The sequence below is a fragment of the Brachyhypopomus gauderio genome, chromosome 4 (assembly GCF_052324685.1).
Source record: "Brachyhypopomus gauderio isolate BG-103 chromosome 4, BGAUD_0.2, whole genome shotgun sequence".
Taxonomy (NCBI): Eukaryota; Metazoa; Chordata; class Actinopteri; order Gymnotiformes; family Hypopomidae; genus Brachyhypopomus; species Brachyhypopomus gauderio.
In genome coordinates, this window is record NC_135214.1 from 5,656,701 (window position 1) to 5,673,918 (window position 17,218).

Consider the following 17,218-nt stretch of genomic DNA (forward strand, 5'->3'; position numbering starts at 1 on the left):
TGTGTGTGTGTGTGCGTGTGTGTGCGTATCACACTGGTATTCTGAAGTATTTCCAGTACTTTTTGAGTAGGTCCAACAGTAGTTCTCTTCTAACCACATGATCTGTAAAAGTCAAAACCAACTATAAAATTAACAAGCTTAAGTTTGAATATGATTTTAACAAAATTCAGGAAAATTTAGGCACATAAGAAGATCCACCTGTTAGTTAGTGTAGCACTATGATCTAATGCACTTAGCTTTACAAAAGAAAAATAAAACTCAGTATCAGTTTAATGTACATGTATCAGAGTTCCATGGGCATAAAATCTAAATCCGTTCACTTAGTGCCTCTTTTCGTACCTGGAAGCTGTTTCCATGAACACCCCTAAACCCATAATAAACCCATAATCCTTCTGCTGCCACATCTAACACCTTGGGGGTGGAGAAGAACCTCACCGCTGACTAAACCGAGATGTTCTACAGTGTGCACGTCTCCCAGGTGCGGGATCACCAGAAAAACTAAAACCCCTTTGGCCTCTTACAAATTGCAGACTGTTGCAAGCTGATGTGTATCAGTTGGCAAGTGTGTGGGGGGGGGCTTATGTTGCTGAAAAGAAAGGAAAGGCAGGCTACCGGGTGAGGGTTAGACTTCTGGAGGCTACCACTTGGCCTGCGGTTTCCCAGTGTTCAAGGCAGCTTGGGGACCTGTAGCGGTTGGCATGGCACTGTGTAGTTAGGCCTTTTGCCAGTATTTTCTGTTGGAATTTCCTGTCAGAGTCGACCCCCCCCCCCGCCCCCCCCCCTCCTTGTGCCCCGAGACTGAGAAGCTGCTGTAATTACACAGTCACTGCCTGGCCTCTCAGGATATGATTATTGTTCTTGAGTGCTTCCTCCGAGGATGAGTAGCGCTCACTGCTTCGCTCGGACATGAAAAGTGAACGTTTCTCCCTGAGCTTTGAGCTTCGCAGCTTTGAGCTGTCCCACACCTGGAGTTGTCTTTAAAAAGAGATCCAATCCTGGCTTAATCCTGCTACAGAAACAAGAGCTGTTTCTCACCAGGTCTTTTCGAGATGTTTTGCATGCTGGAGATAATGATATGGGAGTCTGACGCAGCTTTTATTTTCATAACTTAAATGTCTGACAGAATGTGTATAGTACTACAGTAGTACTGCATAGTCACCAACATAAAACACACTCATTAATCAAAGCCATGACCATATCCATTATCTGCTCTGCTTAAATCAGCGCTAGACTTAGGCAAAATAACATACGATCCTCTGCAAAACAAAATAGGGAAATGTCTCATCAGAGAGGCAGGCGTGGTCTAGCAGCTACTGCTAAAGCTAATTCTGTCTGTCTGCCTGCACTGGTAGCTGAGAGGATCCACACGGTGGGGACTGGGCCAGTACAGACCGCGTGACTGCACCTGCCCTGCTCTCTGGGGCTTTGCCCTCGGTTCCCCCCTTAGGCAAAGAACAATAGGGCTGTCTGGGTGATGGAGTAAGTCTCCTCAGCCAATCCCTGCACTGCAGCTCCACCCACAGACACTTCCAAATATGTCGGCTCCAGTGCGGGCCCTGCGGCTGTTAGTGGGGAAGACGCGTTTGTTGTGTTGTGAGCTAACAAATGTTTGCCGCTGTGGTCGTTGTGTATTTATGGTATTGGAAACTACATAGCCAGACCCATGCGGTGAAGTGGTTTAATGAATTTCCTTTAGCAGATTACTTAAGGGAGCTTCAGAATGAATTTAAATGACTTTTAGGAATAAATGACTGAGGTGTTCGGCAGCCCTGTAGGCTGAAGCCAGCTATGATCCCTCAGCCCTCCAGCCAGCCTCCATCATTCTTAATGACACGGACAGCCCAGAAGGCTGTCTCCCCCTTGCCAAACACGTCCAGCTCTCACGCCGACATGCTGCAGACAGACTTGGCCATAGTGCACATGAAGGGGTTATGCATGTGCACACTCCGTCTCCCACATACCCTTACAGAGAGGCTCATTATCCTGCAAGGGCAAGAAGAAACCTCTTCTCTTTCTGTCTCTCTCTCTCTCTCTCTCTCTGTCTGTCTCTGTCTCTTTCTGTCTTTCTGTCTCTCTCTCTGTCTTTCTGTCTCTCTCTCTCTCTCTCTCTCTGTGTGTCTGTCTCTGTCTCTTTCTGTCTTTCTGTCTCTCTCTCTTTCTATTTCTCTCTGTCTGTCTCTCTCACTCTCTCTCTGTCTCTCATTCACTGTCACACTCTCTCTCTCTCTCACTCACTCACTCACTCACTCACTCTCACTCACTCTCTCTCTCTCTCAAGGACAGAGAAACTAACTTAACGGCACAGAGGAGGAATAAGCTCAGACCAGAACCTGAGAACATGTGGTCACTTTTTCCTGAAGGTCTCCAGGCTTTATGAGGGAGAGTTTTTAAGACGGCGTCCTCATATATTCTACAGATGCAGCGTAATAACGATGTTATCCTGCTTGCCTGGCACTCGCATTTTCCATTACTGTTGCACAACAACACCGACAGTGATCATTTTTCCAGGACTGATTTAATAGACACCAAAGATGCCAATGTGCAGAACAGATAATTGCAACATCCACGGTCCATGCACAGACTGTTGAACTAAACCCTTTGTCAGTACAGCTGTAACTTTTCAATTCTGCTCAGGCAATTAACTTAACAATTAGTGAATTAAGTGTGATAGCAAGAGGAGCATCTCTGAGAAAAGGCTTTGACCCAGAGGCTTAGCACTCCATTAAAGGACCGATTCTCCCTACCAGCGCACCCAGACGCCTCCGTGATTTCAAGAACCAGAGCCCATCTCACAGAGGGTTTGAAGCCTTTTAAGGATGACCCCTTGGCTTTTAGCAGTCTGGGAGTAAAGTCGTGCGTGCACCAGAGTCATCAGAGTGGGAGAGCGATGGTTCTGGAATGCTGACTCATAGACACCCCCTCCTGGTGCGGCCCCCGGTGAGAGGCCTGCGGCCACCCACCCCCCCACCCCCCAAGGTCCTCTCAGGTAGAGATAATGATCACAAACCTTCTCCCCCTCTCTGCTCGTGGGTCATTCCCGCAGCACGTGACACCAAACGAACGTGGACGTGCGTGAGGAGCGGGTCACCGATGCGGGCCTGACGCGGCAGGACAAGCAGCAGATCCCGTAGGGATCAGCCGACAGACGGGGCTGCACGTTAGACAGGGTGAGCCATGAGCCAAGAGACAGGGAGGAGATCTTCTCCGATTCCCAGGGAAGTGATTTAAGCTCTTCTGGAACACAGGTCTGACTGATACTCCGCCCCCTCTCAGACAGGAATGCACATAGACTCCGGGGTTCTTGTTACTTCAATAATTGAACCTTTACTGACAGTCAGCGGCACCCTTTACCTCTTGACTAAGCGCGAACAGTCCGACATGAGTGAAATGAAGCTTTGGGTGAGATTTTATGTGTTGGGCAGACACCCCGATCCTCTCCTGGTTCGCTGTGGGAGCAGAATAAAGAGACCTTATTAAAAAGCAACATGTGAACACTCATGACCATACCTTTATTTCAGCGCTGGCTCCACACAGCACATGGTCTGTTTTCTGTATCTGTGTTTATCGTGAGTTGTTTTCTCTTCATTAGTCTGTGGGCCCATTCTGTAGCTACGCTGAGCCTTTACCTTTACACTCCCATGTGTCCTGAAGAACCAGCGCGTCATCGTTTACGCCCTCTGCCTTGCCTCCTCATGGCCTGCATGTGGCCTGTAAATAGAGTTAACAGGGAGCTGGGTTTATTTCTGTTCTTTTCTGCCCTTGCTGTCGTGTCGGTTCGTGTTCTGACAGCGCTTCTGCCTTGATTCACTCTGTACTCGCACTTCAGTTCAAAAAGGGCCCTTGCAGGTCTTTGTCAGAAACCCAGTTCAATCTGTCTCATGTTGAAGATGTAGGATCTCACGGAGTTACTTTGATTATTTATTTATCCCACTTCTCCTGTGTGATGCTGCCAACATCTCGCACAAGCGCATTGCTGCCTCTGGAAATTCATGTGAGCAGCATTGTAGCCTCTTTTACTGCCTTTGAATTTTTTTTTTCTGAAAGCCCGACACTTATTTGAAGTCTCCTTTTTTCTCCTGTTCACCCATGTTCTCTCTCTCCCCTCTCTCTCTCTCTCTCTCTCTCTCTCTCTCTCCCCTCTCTCTCTCTCTCTCTCTCTCCCCTCTCTCTCTCTCTCTCTCTCTCCCACACCACAGCTCCTCCTCTGTTCCCGACCTTTCACACGCCGATCCCCATCGACATGCGCCACCACGAGGGCAGATACCATTATGAGCCCCACCCTCTTCATGCCATGCACGGGTAAGTCTGCCACGTCTTTGAACCCCAAGGTCCCGCTATCTGCAGGGAATTCGTAACTATCCCTAACGCCATGGCAACCAGATTAAAGCAGCTTTGTTAACGGCCGAACAGCCAACGGGCTCCAGAACGGCCACTGTGATGATGCCGGCCAAGTGGGGCGGTTCACGTTAAGGCCGGGGGGGGGGGGGGGGGGGTCATGTCGAGAAGCACCGCAAAAAAGGGAATGAAACATGGAGGGAGAGGTGATGGAGGACAGCCTGTTTAGCACAGAGCTGACAGCATGTTAACATTCCCACCCATCTACTATCTCTCCCTCACATATTATTTCATTGTGTGGGACAGCTTTGCGATTCTGGCTTCTTGCACTGAATCAAGGGAGCATCTGCCAATTGACATCCTCTTTCAATTTGTGGGGCTTTTACGTATGAGCAATTGGTTACACACACACACACACACACACACACACACACACACACACACACACAGAATCAAGAGTCCACCTGATATGAAGTGCACGTGTAGCGATAGTGCGAGGGTGAGGTCACATGACTGACCCTGGCAGGAATCCTCCTCTTTGGACCACTGGATCTGTCAAACTGACCTTGATCACTTCAAAGGCCGCCTGGACCTGTGAAGCAACTGCGTGGTGAGACGAACTTGCACATAAACGCTACCCTTAAAAGTCTCCAGCCAGCTCATTCACAATTCTCAACCTCTCACGAGGCTCACAAGGGGGAGTTGCAACAGCAATCAACAGAATTGTGCATCCCCGTGTTTCCACGCACAGATTTGATGGTGATATGTGGTGTGTCCCAAGCAGCAGAGCTATTTATCACTGAGTGGAGACGAGCCACACTCCGTACTCCCGCCTTCCTTGATTAATGTGACTTGCTCTTGACAGAGGCCCCCTAATTCATCAGGACCTTGACGTAGCTGTCTTTTTTTTCCGCCTGCGCCAAATTCACCTAATTACAACGTATGTTGCACAGGAAATTAAGCGCGCTGTCAGTGGTCGGTGGGACCAGTGTTTTGTTATCTACTGGAACTCGAGTGCCAGGGGTCCAGGCCTCGACCGCCGAGTGTGTTCTGCTCCGTATGTTTCCTCTCCATCACTGTTTGCATGTAACGTAATGAGAGGCTGGGTGTTTTGTCAGTGGCGTCACCCAGAGGCTGCAGTGGGCTTTGGTCCTGTGTGAGGGATGAGCCCTGCTACAACATTTTCACACCGCTGCGTAACGGTCATGACGGCTCGGCGGCGTTTGTGGGACGCCTCGTTAGAGCTGCTCTAATGACGCCCCTCTGTTCACGACACGCAGTCCAATCACACTTGGATTGGTGACGTTATGCGCAACAACTCCATTGTTGGCAACGGTAAGTGAACATTTTATAAAGGATGTCTCTGTAATCTTATAAATTACATTTTAATCATCGCTCTGAGGGCAACATACCTCCAGACAGCTTTTGTGCATCACCGGAGCGCTTGCAAAGTAGGCCTGACAAAGTCAAAGTTATGTTTGCCAGTATGTCAACGTGGTAATTAGTGTAAAAATACAGCTTTCAGTTCCCAGAACCTCAGCAACAGCAGTGAATGAGAAAAACATTCTGCCTCCCTGCACTTATTTATTTATTCATTCATTCATTCTGCTTTCATTTATTCATTTCATTCATTGATTTATTGACATTTTAGCATGGAGGTTTGTTCAAGGTTTCCTGTGGGGACGCTACTGGTCACAGAGGCCTTCAACAGTACCAGAAGAGCCGGGTTACCCTTCAGCCCGGCCCCGTTTTAGGTTCGGGACGGTGCCGTCTGCCTGTTTTTCCTACTAATGTAAAGTGTCCATGGGTTGTGCAAGGCACTCTAGAAACCGAACGTATTTTCTCTTTTTAAATTATTCTGCCTGTTGTTGTTGACGCATGTTTGGTTTTGTTAGTGGCACTGCTGTGTCCTCCACCGCTAATGCAGCATAGCAAAAGATAATAAAACCAGAGCACAGACCAGTGATGCGCGTGGCAGAAGAAACCATCCAGTACGTTCTCCTGTAAATAAACCTTATACAAACCCACAGGTTGTCTAATAATCCTGGTGTATGTTCACAACAAACCACAGGAGCGCGAGTATATATTGCACTGGCCATTAAAAGGATAAATAATGCCTTAAATCTGGCACAAATGTTATTTGTTTTGGGGTCGCCCTGAGGGTTTGGCACAAAGCTCCAGTGTGTTTAGAGTAAAGTGAGCAGGCTGCTGAGGTCGAAGGCCAGGAGGCACATTGAACGCTGCAGTGGGGATTCACTGGCTCTATTGCGTGGGGACTGATTTATACCTGAACACCTGACCACAAGACCCACGACTCTGTGTGCAGGCTGTAATTCGCCTGCACTGCCAGCAGAGGAAATAACAGGAAGCGCTTCACTCAGCAAACACATACCTGTGAAGAGGGGAGACGGGTGGGTGGGGGTCTGGGTTCTAGGGGTGAACGGGGGGGGGGATTATAGGTCAGTTTAAGGGATTCACCAGTCTGCCAATCCGAAGGATCTTGTCAGCCAAAATGAAGCCCAAGTGTTTCTCGGTTTCACGTGAATGACTGTTTTGCATAATAGTTTTTGTAAGCTTTAATAGCTAAGGCTTTGCTCACATGGGTACACAATGGGGGGAAATTGGTAAGGCCTTAAGCCAGTAAATACAGCATATGTCTGCCAGAACAGAGGCCTGCGGTAATGCAGGAGGGCTCAAAGCAGCCCTGCAGATACAAGCACTCTCCATCCCTCCTTCCCAAACTGCAGATTATGTGATTGTAAAACAAAACTGCCATTCATTTGGCTGACCCTGCCATGAGCCACCCAGGGCACTGTGATGAAACCTTCTTACGATCTTCAGGTGTCAGCTCTCAGCACACTCCAGAGCATAGCTCGTCTGTGACTAAGGTCTCTTTAAGCCGGTCAAGTAACATCTTGTCAGAAAGAGGGTGGAATAACATGATTTCAGTAATTGTGTCTGTCAGAAGGGCCTCCCATTCCCAGTCCCCAGTGGGCCTGCCTCTTAATTATGGCCCATTATGCAGGACTCAAACAGGCACTGTGTAGTTTTCCTGATTTATTTTGTGCTAACAGGTTATGGTGTCATTTTCTGACGGTTTGGCAAATGATTTAAAATATTGCATATGGGAACCGAGAGTTCAGAAGTGTCTAGTGGCTGAGGTCTGACTTGTCTTGGCTTGGCTTCCTTAAATCTAGAACCGTTTGTCATGTTGCATGATTGTTTTGTCAATGATGTTGAAAGAAGCTTGATAACTGAAGCTAGTAAAAAAAAAATGAACAATTTCCAGGTTAATGCAGCCTAACTTCATAATGTGTTCTCCAAGGTCACATGAAAACATCCCAGGCATTTGTGTTGAACATTAATCATCCATCACAAACTACTGATTATGGTTTGCCTGCAGGCCTCCTGTACAAATGTGAAAAATATATATTAAGAGTCCCGCATTTGAAAGCAGCACTTCAGCTTATTTAAAGCATCAGCTTTCTGAATAATTTTTTTGCAGCTGATTGATTTGGGGTACCTAAACCACACAGACACCCAACCCCACTTCACCCGAAACCCCAGGGTTCTGGCTTGGCCATGTAGATTCTACCACCTGCACCACTGTGGTTTCTTTGGAGAGGTGGTCAGGGAGACTGTGGTTCAGTGATTAAGATCAGGAAGGGGGAGGAATGCCCCACTGCTAGCAATGTGGGCAATAGGGCTGGTTTGTAAAATTACAGCGTTATTGGAGCTGAACATCAATGCCGTGAACGAATCCCCCACCAACCACTCCCTCCACCCTTGCCCGGGAGGCGGAGGGGAGGGCGGGTGTTTTGTGTATGGACCGTCTGTTTTCTCTCAGCTCCCCCAGAACAGAGCTGTCTTTATGGCTGCCCTTTCAAGGGGGCTGATGGCAGAAAGTTGGCCCAGGCACAACCCCGGTAGTCTGCAGGCGTTTACTGGAAACGGAGCCGTCCCCGGCCCGAGCGCTGGTCGGCCTCCACACACACTGGAGGCATAAGAGAGCGACTGAGATGAAACCCGTCCGTGCCAAGCATAACGCATCTGACACACACCTTTCAGGTAGTCGCCCTGAAGACCTGGCGCGAGCCTCAGAAGGACCTCAGTAAAAGCTCTCATGAAGTCCAAAATCACCTCCTACATCCACGTGAAGCGCTATCAGAGGAGAATGATGGCGTGTGAACTAAACACAACAGAACATATTCAAACAGAAGACGTTTAGTAGACTGTAATCTTCCTTTCCCTTCCCCAGCACCTCCATTCACAATGAGACAACCATAAACTAGATCCAACACACTGAAACATCTCAATGAGTCACTGGGCTTCTCAGAAACCTTCTCCCACCATGAATAAGACTCCTTTTTTTTTTGTCCCGGTGATGTCGTCTTATTCTTTCCAGAGCAGTGAATGGTTGACCTCTTTAATATCATAAAAGCCACATGTCACAGCCGGATCAGTCGCGGACATAGCCAGGCCTCAAAGTGCTGCCTTACAGAGCTCACGCCTGCACTCATTAACGAGGTCATTTCCTTTTTGCCTGGAAAGTGACAGGAAACAAATGGAGTGTGAGCATGCATCTCAGGCCGGCGTGTTTTAATGCGGCCCCACGTCTCTGGTCGGCCCCAGTAAGGCCGGCCCTACTCCCTGCTGCTGGCTCCTCAAGACCTGGTGTTGAGTTGACGCTAGAGTGCTGAGTTTACTGAAAAGGGCCCAGTAAACACCTGTTTTATGTTTTAGTGGGTGTATTGTTGTTAGCGAATGCATCTGTTACTGCCCTACTATAGACTGGCCTGCTAACTGGGGCCCTGTAGGTACGGTTATGCGAAAAATGTCAGACCTGCATTACAGGGATGGCACTTCAGTCATGGCCACATCTCAACTCAGGTCGTGTTGCAAGAGAAGATCTTGGCTCGTGTTTTTCCAACTTTCTTTTCAGCGGGATTTGTGCCATGCGAGTGTTGTTGAGGAGAGCGTGCCTGCTGCACTGGTGGGGTGCACAAGCTGAGTTATTTAGCACTAGGGTTTGGAGAGTAATAGGAAACATGTCGTGCAGGGAGGATGGTAAACGAATGCTGCTGCTTGCAATACGAAGACTGCGGCCAGATTTACGTCCACGCTGATAGCAAAGCACGCCAGACCACTTCAACATGTGGAGTTTCAGATGAGATCTCGGCCCAGGCTTGTCCCGAGAACATATGCGATGACAGTTCATGTGTCAGGGCGCCATCCGCTACACAAATCGGAAACGAATAGACGGAGGCGTGTTCTATTCGCTCAACCCCCCCTGACTCAGGGAGCCTGTTTGCTTTGCTGTGTTCTCCCACACACAGACACATTACCAAAGTCAGATTAGGCTGGCGTAGTGTGTCAGATGTATAGATGTAACTCTTCAAAAGACCACGTGTGGCATGTATCTCCCTTCAGGAGGTATTACAGTTACACTCTGGTTCCTGGACGGCCTTCCTTGGGTGGGCAGACGACCCAGTTCCCTCAGAGGATGATACATTTATACTCCAGCCTCAGCTCTTAAGGCTATCAGTGAACTTCCTCCCCTGTTCGACATGGGCAAAAAGTGGCAGCGTGTTGTGGACTTAATAAACAGCCTCGTCTCACCTCTGGAGACATGTGTGTCTGTGTACGAGAAGCACTGCACCCAGACACGGCCACTTACACCAGCGTAATACACTTATCTCAGTCTCAACACGCTCACTGCCAAAGGCTTTTGGAAAGGAGGAGCTTGTAGAGGATAATAGCTAGTGTGGGTGTAGCACAAAAATGTCCAGTTCATCATCTATTCATGGCTGATTCATCCTAAAGAGGTGCCCAGTGTTCAATGTGATAAAAGTACATTGTCACTATGCTAAAAATGTATAATGGTAGTTAATTGGGAGAAAAGGTGTCTACCAGTGGTTTCATTGTCAGTGTATGGTTTTACATGCAGTGAATAAAGGAACTGTGGTTAAGTTACCCCGGCTCAGGTTTATCATGAATCACTTGCTAAGCCATTGGTGAAGGGTCTCTCGAGCAGGCAACATGAACCTGTCTTGTAACTGTCCGGTGGATAAAGAGCTATCTCTTCTCCCCCTCCGTCCCTCTCCACTGTCGTTTGCAGGCCTGCTGGATTAGCTGGGAGCCCAGTCATCTCAGATATCCCTCTGTACCGGCTATCCCCCCACGCTGCGGTGGCCGGCGAGTCCCAGTTCAGCTCCTCACACGCCTACGTCAGCCCCCACATGGAGCACTACCTGCGCTCCGTCCACACCAGCCCCACGCTGTCCGTTCTGTCTGCTGCTCGAGGCCTGAGCCCACCTGATGGTGAGTCGACCCCACCCCCCACCACCACCACCACCACCACCCCCATCCCAAACACACACACACAGACAAGCACACACACGCCAGAGACACTGATCTGAATCCTGAGGACTAGCTCTCGAGAATCTAAATTTGCCCGTTTAAAAACAGCCGCCACTATAAACTCGCCTCGTCGTGGTAAAGTTATGGTGCACTGGCCTTAATCACGAGACGTAACGGGGTTTGAGCTTACGGTGCATGAGCTCACAACAGGATGAGACGCGGGACACTAATGCTTCCTCCGCTTCACACGCGCAGACACCATGAAGCGTGCGACACCACTCCGCCCTGTGGAGGTTTACATAAAGGCTTATCTACTCTGTTGTGGCTATTAATCTCATGTCAAATACGCTTTGAAACTGAAAACATTCTCAAGACCTGCTCTTATATGGCATGTGGGAAAGCGGAGGAAGCCGTAGAATTGGGCAAAGAAAGTGGAGAATTTCCCCAAATTTAACTCCCTCTCTGACAGCCCCGTTCTTCCAGTCGTGATGGGGTAACAGGTTGGGACGAGTAGACAAAGATAAATCACCTTCTACAGTCTGTTGGCAGTAATGGCTCTGCGCCTTTACACTTAAATAAGCAATGCGGAAAAGATCGCGTCGCTGATTAAATGGCAAGAATGCCATTAAGCCTGTGTGAGCAGCAATAGCAGGACTCACTCTCATCTTCTTCCTGCCCGTAAACAGCACAAAAGCTCGGAAAGCTCTCCTCTGAAAGCCTCGGTCGCAACAAATGTGATGTGTGACAAGTCTAAATGTGAAATGTCGTCGTGGTTTTCCCTCGTAGTCTGTTAGCCATATTCAGCACATTCAGCACATATTGTTAGCCATATTCAGCACATTCCAATGCCCAGGGCCAAGAAAGCCACAAATCTCGTCAGCCTCTTCACGGAGTAGCAGGCCCTCAGATATCGGCGGCCGTGTGCTGGATTGAGACGTGTGGATCAGGCTGTTGAGACAGGCCCGCCGGGGAAGTCCCGATGGCCGGTGCCCCATCCGCCGAGCAGACGGCAGCCCCCGAGGGTTTCTGCGGTGCAGACTCCGCTCCCCCTCCCCCCGCAGAGAGGCTGCGTCCCGCGACCCCGGCCAGCATGGAAAAAATAAACGGCCTTGTTCCGCCGTGAACCCAGCACAAACACTCGCCTGTTCTCTTGTGCTGCGCTGCAGCCTAATTGTCTCTGACGGATCAGATGTGGCGTAAATGGCCCGGCAGTCGTGAGGAACAGAACAGGCCGAAGCCCCTCTCACACACCGGCATGGACATAAACGCACTGCTCCTCCCGCACACAGGACGACCAGCCAGAGGAAACAGGAGGCACCGAAAAGTTACCCGTCCCAGACAGAAAGAAAACCAAATTCATCTCTTACACTGACCAGCCCCGACGTCTTTAGGGTGCAGTTTACTATGTGCGGGTGTTAACACGTCTTGCATCGATGCTACAGAGGTGTTTAGGGGATCCCCTCGTAGGGGTGTGTGGTGAGCAGGGTGAGGCGTGGTACCTTCATAGGGCATTTGTGAAGAGATGGAGATGGTCTCCATGTGTGCGTAAGGGAGTGAAGCTGTTCAGAAACCCGGGGGGGGTGGGTAGGAAGCACACTAACGCCCCAGTGTCCTTTCTCACAGTGGCCCATGAGCACCTGAAGGAGCGAGGGCTGTTTGGCCTTCCTGCCCCGCCGCCCGGGACCAGCCCGGCGGACTACTACCACCTGATGACCAGCCACCGCAGCCCCTACGGAGAGCTGCTGATGCAGACGGGAACAGCTGCCACGGCCGCCGTCCACCTGCCCGACTACATCAGCCCAGTGGACAGTGAGTAGACGTTTAACTTCACCATCTCCTTATCAGCAGCGCATGCCGTCATACAGTGAGTCATACAGCGAAGCAGGAATTATGCAGCTCCAAAGGAATTTGGGTTTAAATTAGAAAGGTGTTGTGCAACCTGTGTACCTCATTTTATTGGTTTTCCATGTTTTAAAATACGGGAAATTCTATTTTTGCTGGGCATTGCTTCATATTCAGATGAAATCAAAAATACTGTCCCAGTAAACAAAAGGGAGGCTGGGTAATGGCGGCACGGAGTTAGCAGGCTCGCCGAGGCGGGATTGGACGATGGGTTGTTGATACAAACGAGGCAGTCCAGGAATCTGAGTTACGATTGGAGTTACAGGACGCTCCTCAAGGTTGCCACTTCAAAAGGAAGTGAGTGTTTTTGTTACATGTGTATAAAACATGACTTGTGGTGAAAACTGTCTATAAACACGAACACGCTCAGAAATTTATGAGCCGGTCCTTCTGGGGCCTCTAATTGAGACTGTGCAACAGGTGTGATGTGTTATTATAAGTAACATCCTTACACATCCACCATAACCTTAAATGGAGTGCGTGAAAAGGAGAGGAGGTTTTTTTTTTGTTGAGTGGGCACTGCAGGCGGAGGCCCGGTTTTCATCTCTGCTCTTTGTTTCTGGAGCAGTGTTATGGCAGGCCGGCTGCACCCTCCTGGCGCTTTGTAACATGATATGATTTGTCATGTCGCGTAGCTGTGAGAACAGCCGATCTCTGGAGACGCCGACTGTGTTTTGGCACGCCACTGGACTGGATTGTCAAGAAGGCGCCCGGAGGCGCTGACCTCAGAACAACGTAGCGTTCACTTGTGATGGCGTAATGCGGAGCGAAGCCCGGGTCTTCAGGTGGGCCTCCACCGGGACGCACGGCTCAGATTTGCGGAGCGGGAGCCAAACACCCACAAACGCCCACAAACACCAACACAGCGCAGTGCTGTCTCCTGCCCACGCCCACGTCTTTGGCCTCCGCTGCTGGCCGGACTGATGTGGTCTCGCTCCCGGCATTGGCCGGTCCGGGGCTCACCGCTCCTGGCCGCAGACACAGGGCCCGCATTGAGAAAGCACACCAGCTAACGGCTCAGTGGGCAGACCCCAGAATAATGGAGCCCCTTGAGTGGGCCTGATAAATATGCATAGCGCAACCCTCAGTTTGTCTTGGAAGGGAACGCAGATAAAATTCATATGCATATTTAAAAATCAATTTATGTACTAATAAATTCAGCGGACCCACCACAAGAGCGAGCACTCAGTGAACTCTCTCTCACTTCTCTCACTTTTGACGATCCTCGTTTGAGTATCGGCCAGGAAGGGAGAGGCTTTATGTTTGGGCTTTCCTGTAAATGGTGAGCGTTGTAGTAAAAATGAGAAACGTGCACACGGAAAGTTCTGTAGGCCGTCGTTAGAGCCAACATGTGCAGCAGTGTAAAATTCTCAGACAGCCTGCTGCTCTGAACACACAGGCGGGTTCAAATGGGACATTAACTGGCACACTAAGACAACGAGCTGGTTAGAAGCGGGTCTCGGTGTGAACTAGACAAAAAGACTCACAGTTTCCTTTCAAGTCAATGTTTGCTTTATGTGCGCATTGCTATTTCAGCACCATTCTTTGTCTCACATCATAAAGACTCTGTGACACGTTAAGACCTCAGTTGTCAGGAGCCCTACTCCTTGTGATCTAAATCTAAGCGAGGACTAGATTTAGCACGTAAAACTGAGTGACTGAGGCCAACTTCTCACATATAGCGTGACGGCATCATTACATTTCATGTCACATTTTGTCACTCCTTCCTCTTCAACTGGATGTTCAAATGGTATAACAATTACAGGCAAAATAGTTTATTAATAAAAACACACACAAAAAAAACCCTCAATTTGTTACTAGTTCATACACAGATCCACTACGCTATTCTTTCCATTGGCTGCCACTCTTGTCTACACTGCAGTGTACATTTACCCTAATAGACTTTGAGGCTTAGAAAGGAAAAACGAAATTAAAATGTCTGTAAACGATGACGGGGATGACGGGGGATGCCAACGGCTGCCTCCCTCAAATGCTCCACCACTGAGGTGTGGCCCATGGCGGCTGTGTGTCCGCGCTCCCTTAACGTGGTAATCACAGCTCTGTGTCTGACGCGTCAGCACGCAAAAGCGATATAAAGGCCTCCGCTAAGAGTGACGCGGGGCCCATTTCCAACTCCGCCGAGCCACCGCGCAGGGGCCGCTTCTGTTCAGCTGCCGCACACCCAGCCGGCCCTTGGGGGGCCCTTCTAGCAGACCCCCCCTGCGCACGGGCGAGCTCACGCCGTGACTTTGAATACCTGGCTCTGGTTGCACAGGCCCCAAATCCTCGTGCATGGATGGATGGACGCACGCATAAATAAATAAATCAGGCCGTGTCACCGACTGCCGTCCCCGTCCCGGCCCGGAGCAGGGGAGGATGCGTTCGCGTGCCGGCTCTGGTGGAGACGCTTTGAAGACGAGCGCCCGGGGAGATGGGAACGAGAGAAGCAGATTCTGGGCGGACTCGCTCGCACGGCGGAGGCAGCAGGGACGTGTTGGAGCTCCCGTAACAAAAGCAGCTGCCAAAGCAAACGTCTGGTGTCCGGCTGTAGGCGGGAACCTCGCACTGGTGGTTCTGGAGCGTAAAGGCGGGGCGGGGGAGGAGGGGGGGGGGTTTGTTCAACGTCAGCACAGCGGCACACGCAGGCTGGCGGCACACGCCTGCCCACACGCTGTACATATTAAGGCCCAAAATTAATACTTGAGTGAGATCCCGATGCCTGAAGGGACTTCGCAGGAATCAGCCACACTGCACATCAGCCACTGGCGGGAGCACAGGTCCGTAGTCCGGCTACGAGCTGGAACCACCCGCTGAGACATAAAGCAGCATTAGTGTCCTCTCCGCTGTGGCCACGGAGGCTTTTACCTCCATCCTCGGGATACACGCAGCCCGCGGCTCGTTGGCGCCGTCTGCCAAAAGGGGCAGTGGAGCAGACGTCCGAAAGCTCGCCGTAATGGATGAAGGTGAAGGGCATCGTGGGCGGAGCCGTGGGCGGAGCCGTGGGCGGAGCCCTGCCGGCACCGGCGTGCGAGCCGTGGAGAGGGCCGGCAGACGATTAACAGCCACCGATTACGTTATTCCGAACCTCCACAAAGGCGTCCCGGTAAAAGCAACACGGCAGATGCCTGCAGTAATTGCCTCCTCTTTTGTAAACACGCAGAGAGCGCCTGTAATTTTAAAGCCATGCAACAGGCCGGCTGCCCAATTAAAGCCGCCCTCCACCCGTTGGCTCCTCCACCCGTTGGCTCCTCCACCCGTTGGCTCCTCCGTCGTCCCCACCCCCACCCCGGCCCTGCACATCTGCGTTTGCACTCTCGCAGGAACCCACTGAGCCCCAAATAAGAGCCACGTTGCCTGTAAAGAGCAGGTCATCGGCCAGCCCGTGGGCTCTCTGTGACCTCGGGCAGGCTGGGCACGCCTCACCCCCCCCACCACCACCACCACGCCGCTCCTCACGGAGGAAACGGGTGGTGCTCTGCACCCAGCACACACCGACGTGGTGGCACAGAGGTGAGCAGGGACGGATGAGTGTGTGGGTAAGGATGCCCTCTAATCTGGACCAAATTCAGCTGTGTGTGGAAGGCAGTGCTGTGTGTCCGATTTTTTTTGTTTCGTTTTGTTTTGCTTTGTTTTGTCCTGGTCCACACACAGACTTCCGGCTCACAAGCTATTACCATTTCAATGCAACACCAGTGCTACACAGTGGTAATGATACGTGACACATTTATTTAGACGCCGTGTGGAGGAACGTTCCAGGCGTCCCCATGTTGTCGTCGCCAACTCTTTCATAAACACCCAATTCTCCACAGTTGGGTATCTTTAGAAGCTTGTTGTTATTGTTGTTGTTATTTTGGACATCACTCACACTGTCTTATGTGTCCGTGACACATGAGAATGATTTGAAATAAAGGAATGTACAAATTGTTACCATGTTGCAAAGCACAGGGGTCGAGTCTGTACAGCAAACAGAATCGGTAGAGCAGAAATCAAGCAGTGTGCAGCGGAGAGGATGTATGTATGTTTGACTTCGACGTGCCTGTGTTTGTGCTGAACTGAGATCAGTGTCATGCAGCCAGCAGCTCATCCGAAGCCTCCAAAGGGGCTCAATGCCTCCTGCTCTATTTGTGTCCACTCACACCCTGGTGAATGTACAGCACCTACTGACCTCTGAACAGCTGCCCTCGACCCCTGACCCCCTCCAGCCAGAACACACACACATGCCCGTATACACACACACACTGCACAATTCTTTCAAGCTCCACTAAATGCTTAACATTGCAAATGCATTTTGTAAGTACAAAAGTAGCATGTGTATTTAGTGGAGTGCGCACAATCTGAAGCAAATCTCTTCAGACTCAGGGCTGAAAGTGGAAAAAAAAATCTAAACAGCCTTGCAGGTTTAAAAGAGATATTGCTATTAATAATTATACTAAAAGACCACTGGAAAAAAATGCCATATCAGTTTGATAATCTGTTTTCTTCCCTTGAACAAGCAGCCCACCAGGAAGGGGTAGTTTGTGACCCTTTCCAATGCCTTTACTCTCTAATTGTGCTCTGAAATCGAAGTTGTTAAATTGCCTTCATTTAGGACTGGTGAGATTGGTATCACTGTAATTACTGT

The 17,218-nt window shown here is 50.1% G+C and overlaps 1 protein-coding gene across 3 annotated transcripts in view; it reads left to right on the forward strand.

Moving 5' to 3' along the window:
- The window catches only part of gli2a (GLI family zinc finger 2a), a 56,907-nt gene that overhangs the window by 28,844 nt on the left and 10,845 nt on the right, over window positions 1–17,218 (forward strand). For all 3 annotated transcript variants that reach the window (XM_077001742.1, XM_077001743.1, XM_077001744.1), the window contains 3 exons: window positions 4,197–4,299; window positions 10,454–10,656; window positions 12,319–12,504. In XM_077001742.1, the coding sequence (XP_076857857.1) occupies window positions 4,197–4,299; window positions 10,454–10,656; window positions 12,319–12,504 (492 nt within the window). The remainder of the gene's footprint in view (window positions 1–4,196; window positions 4,300–10,453; window positions 10,657–12,318; window positions 12,505–17,218) is intronic.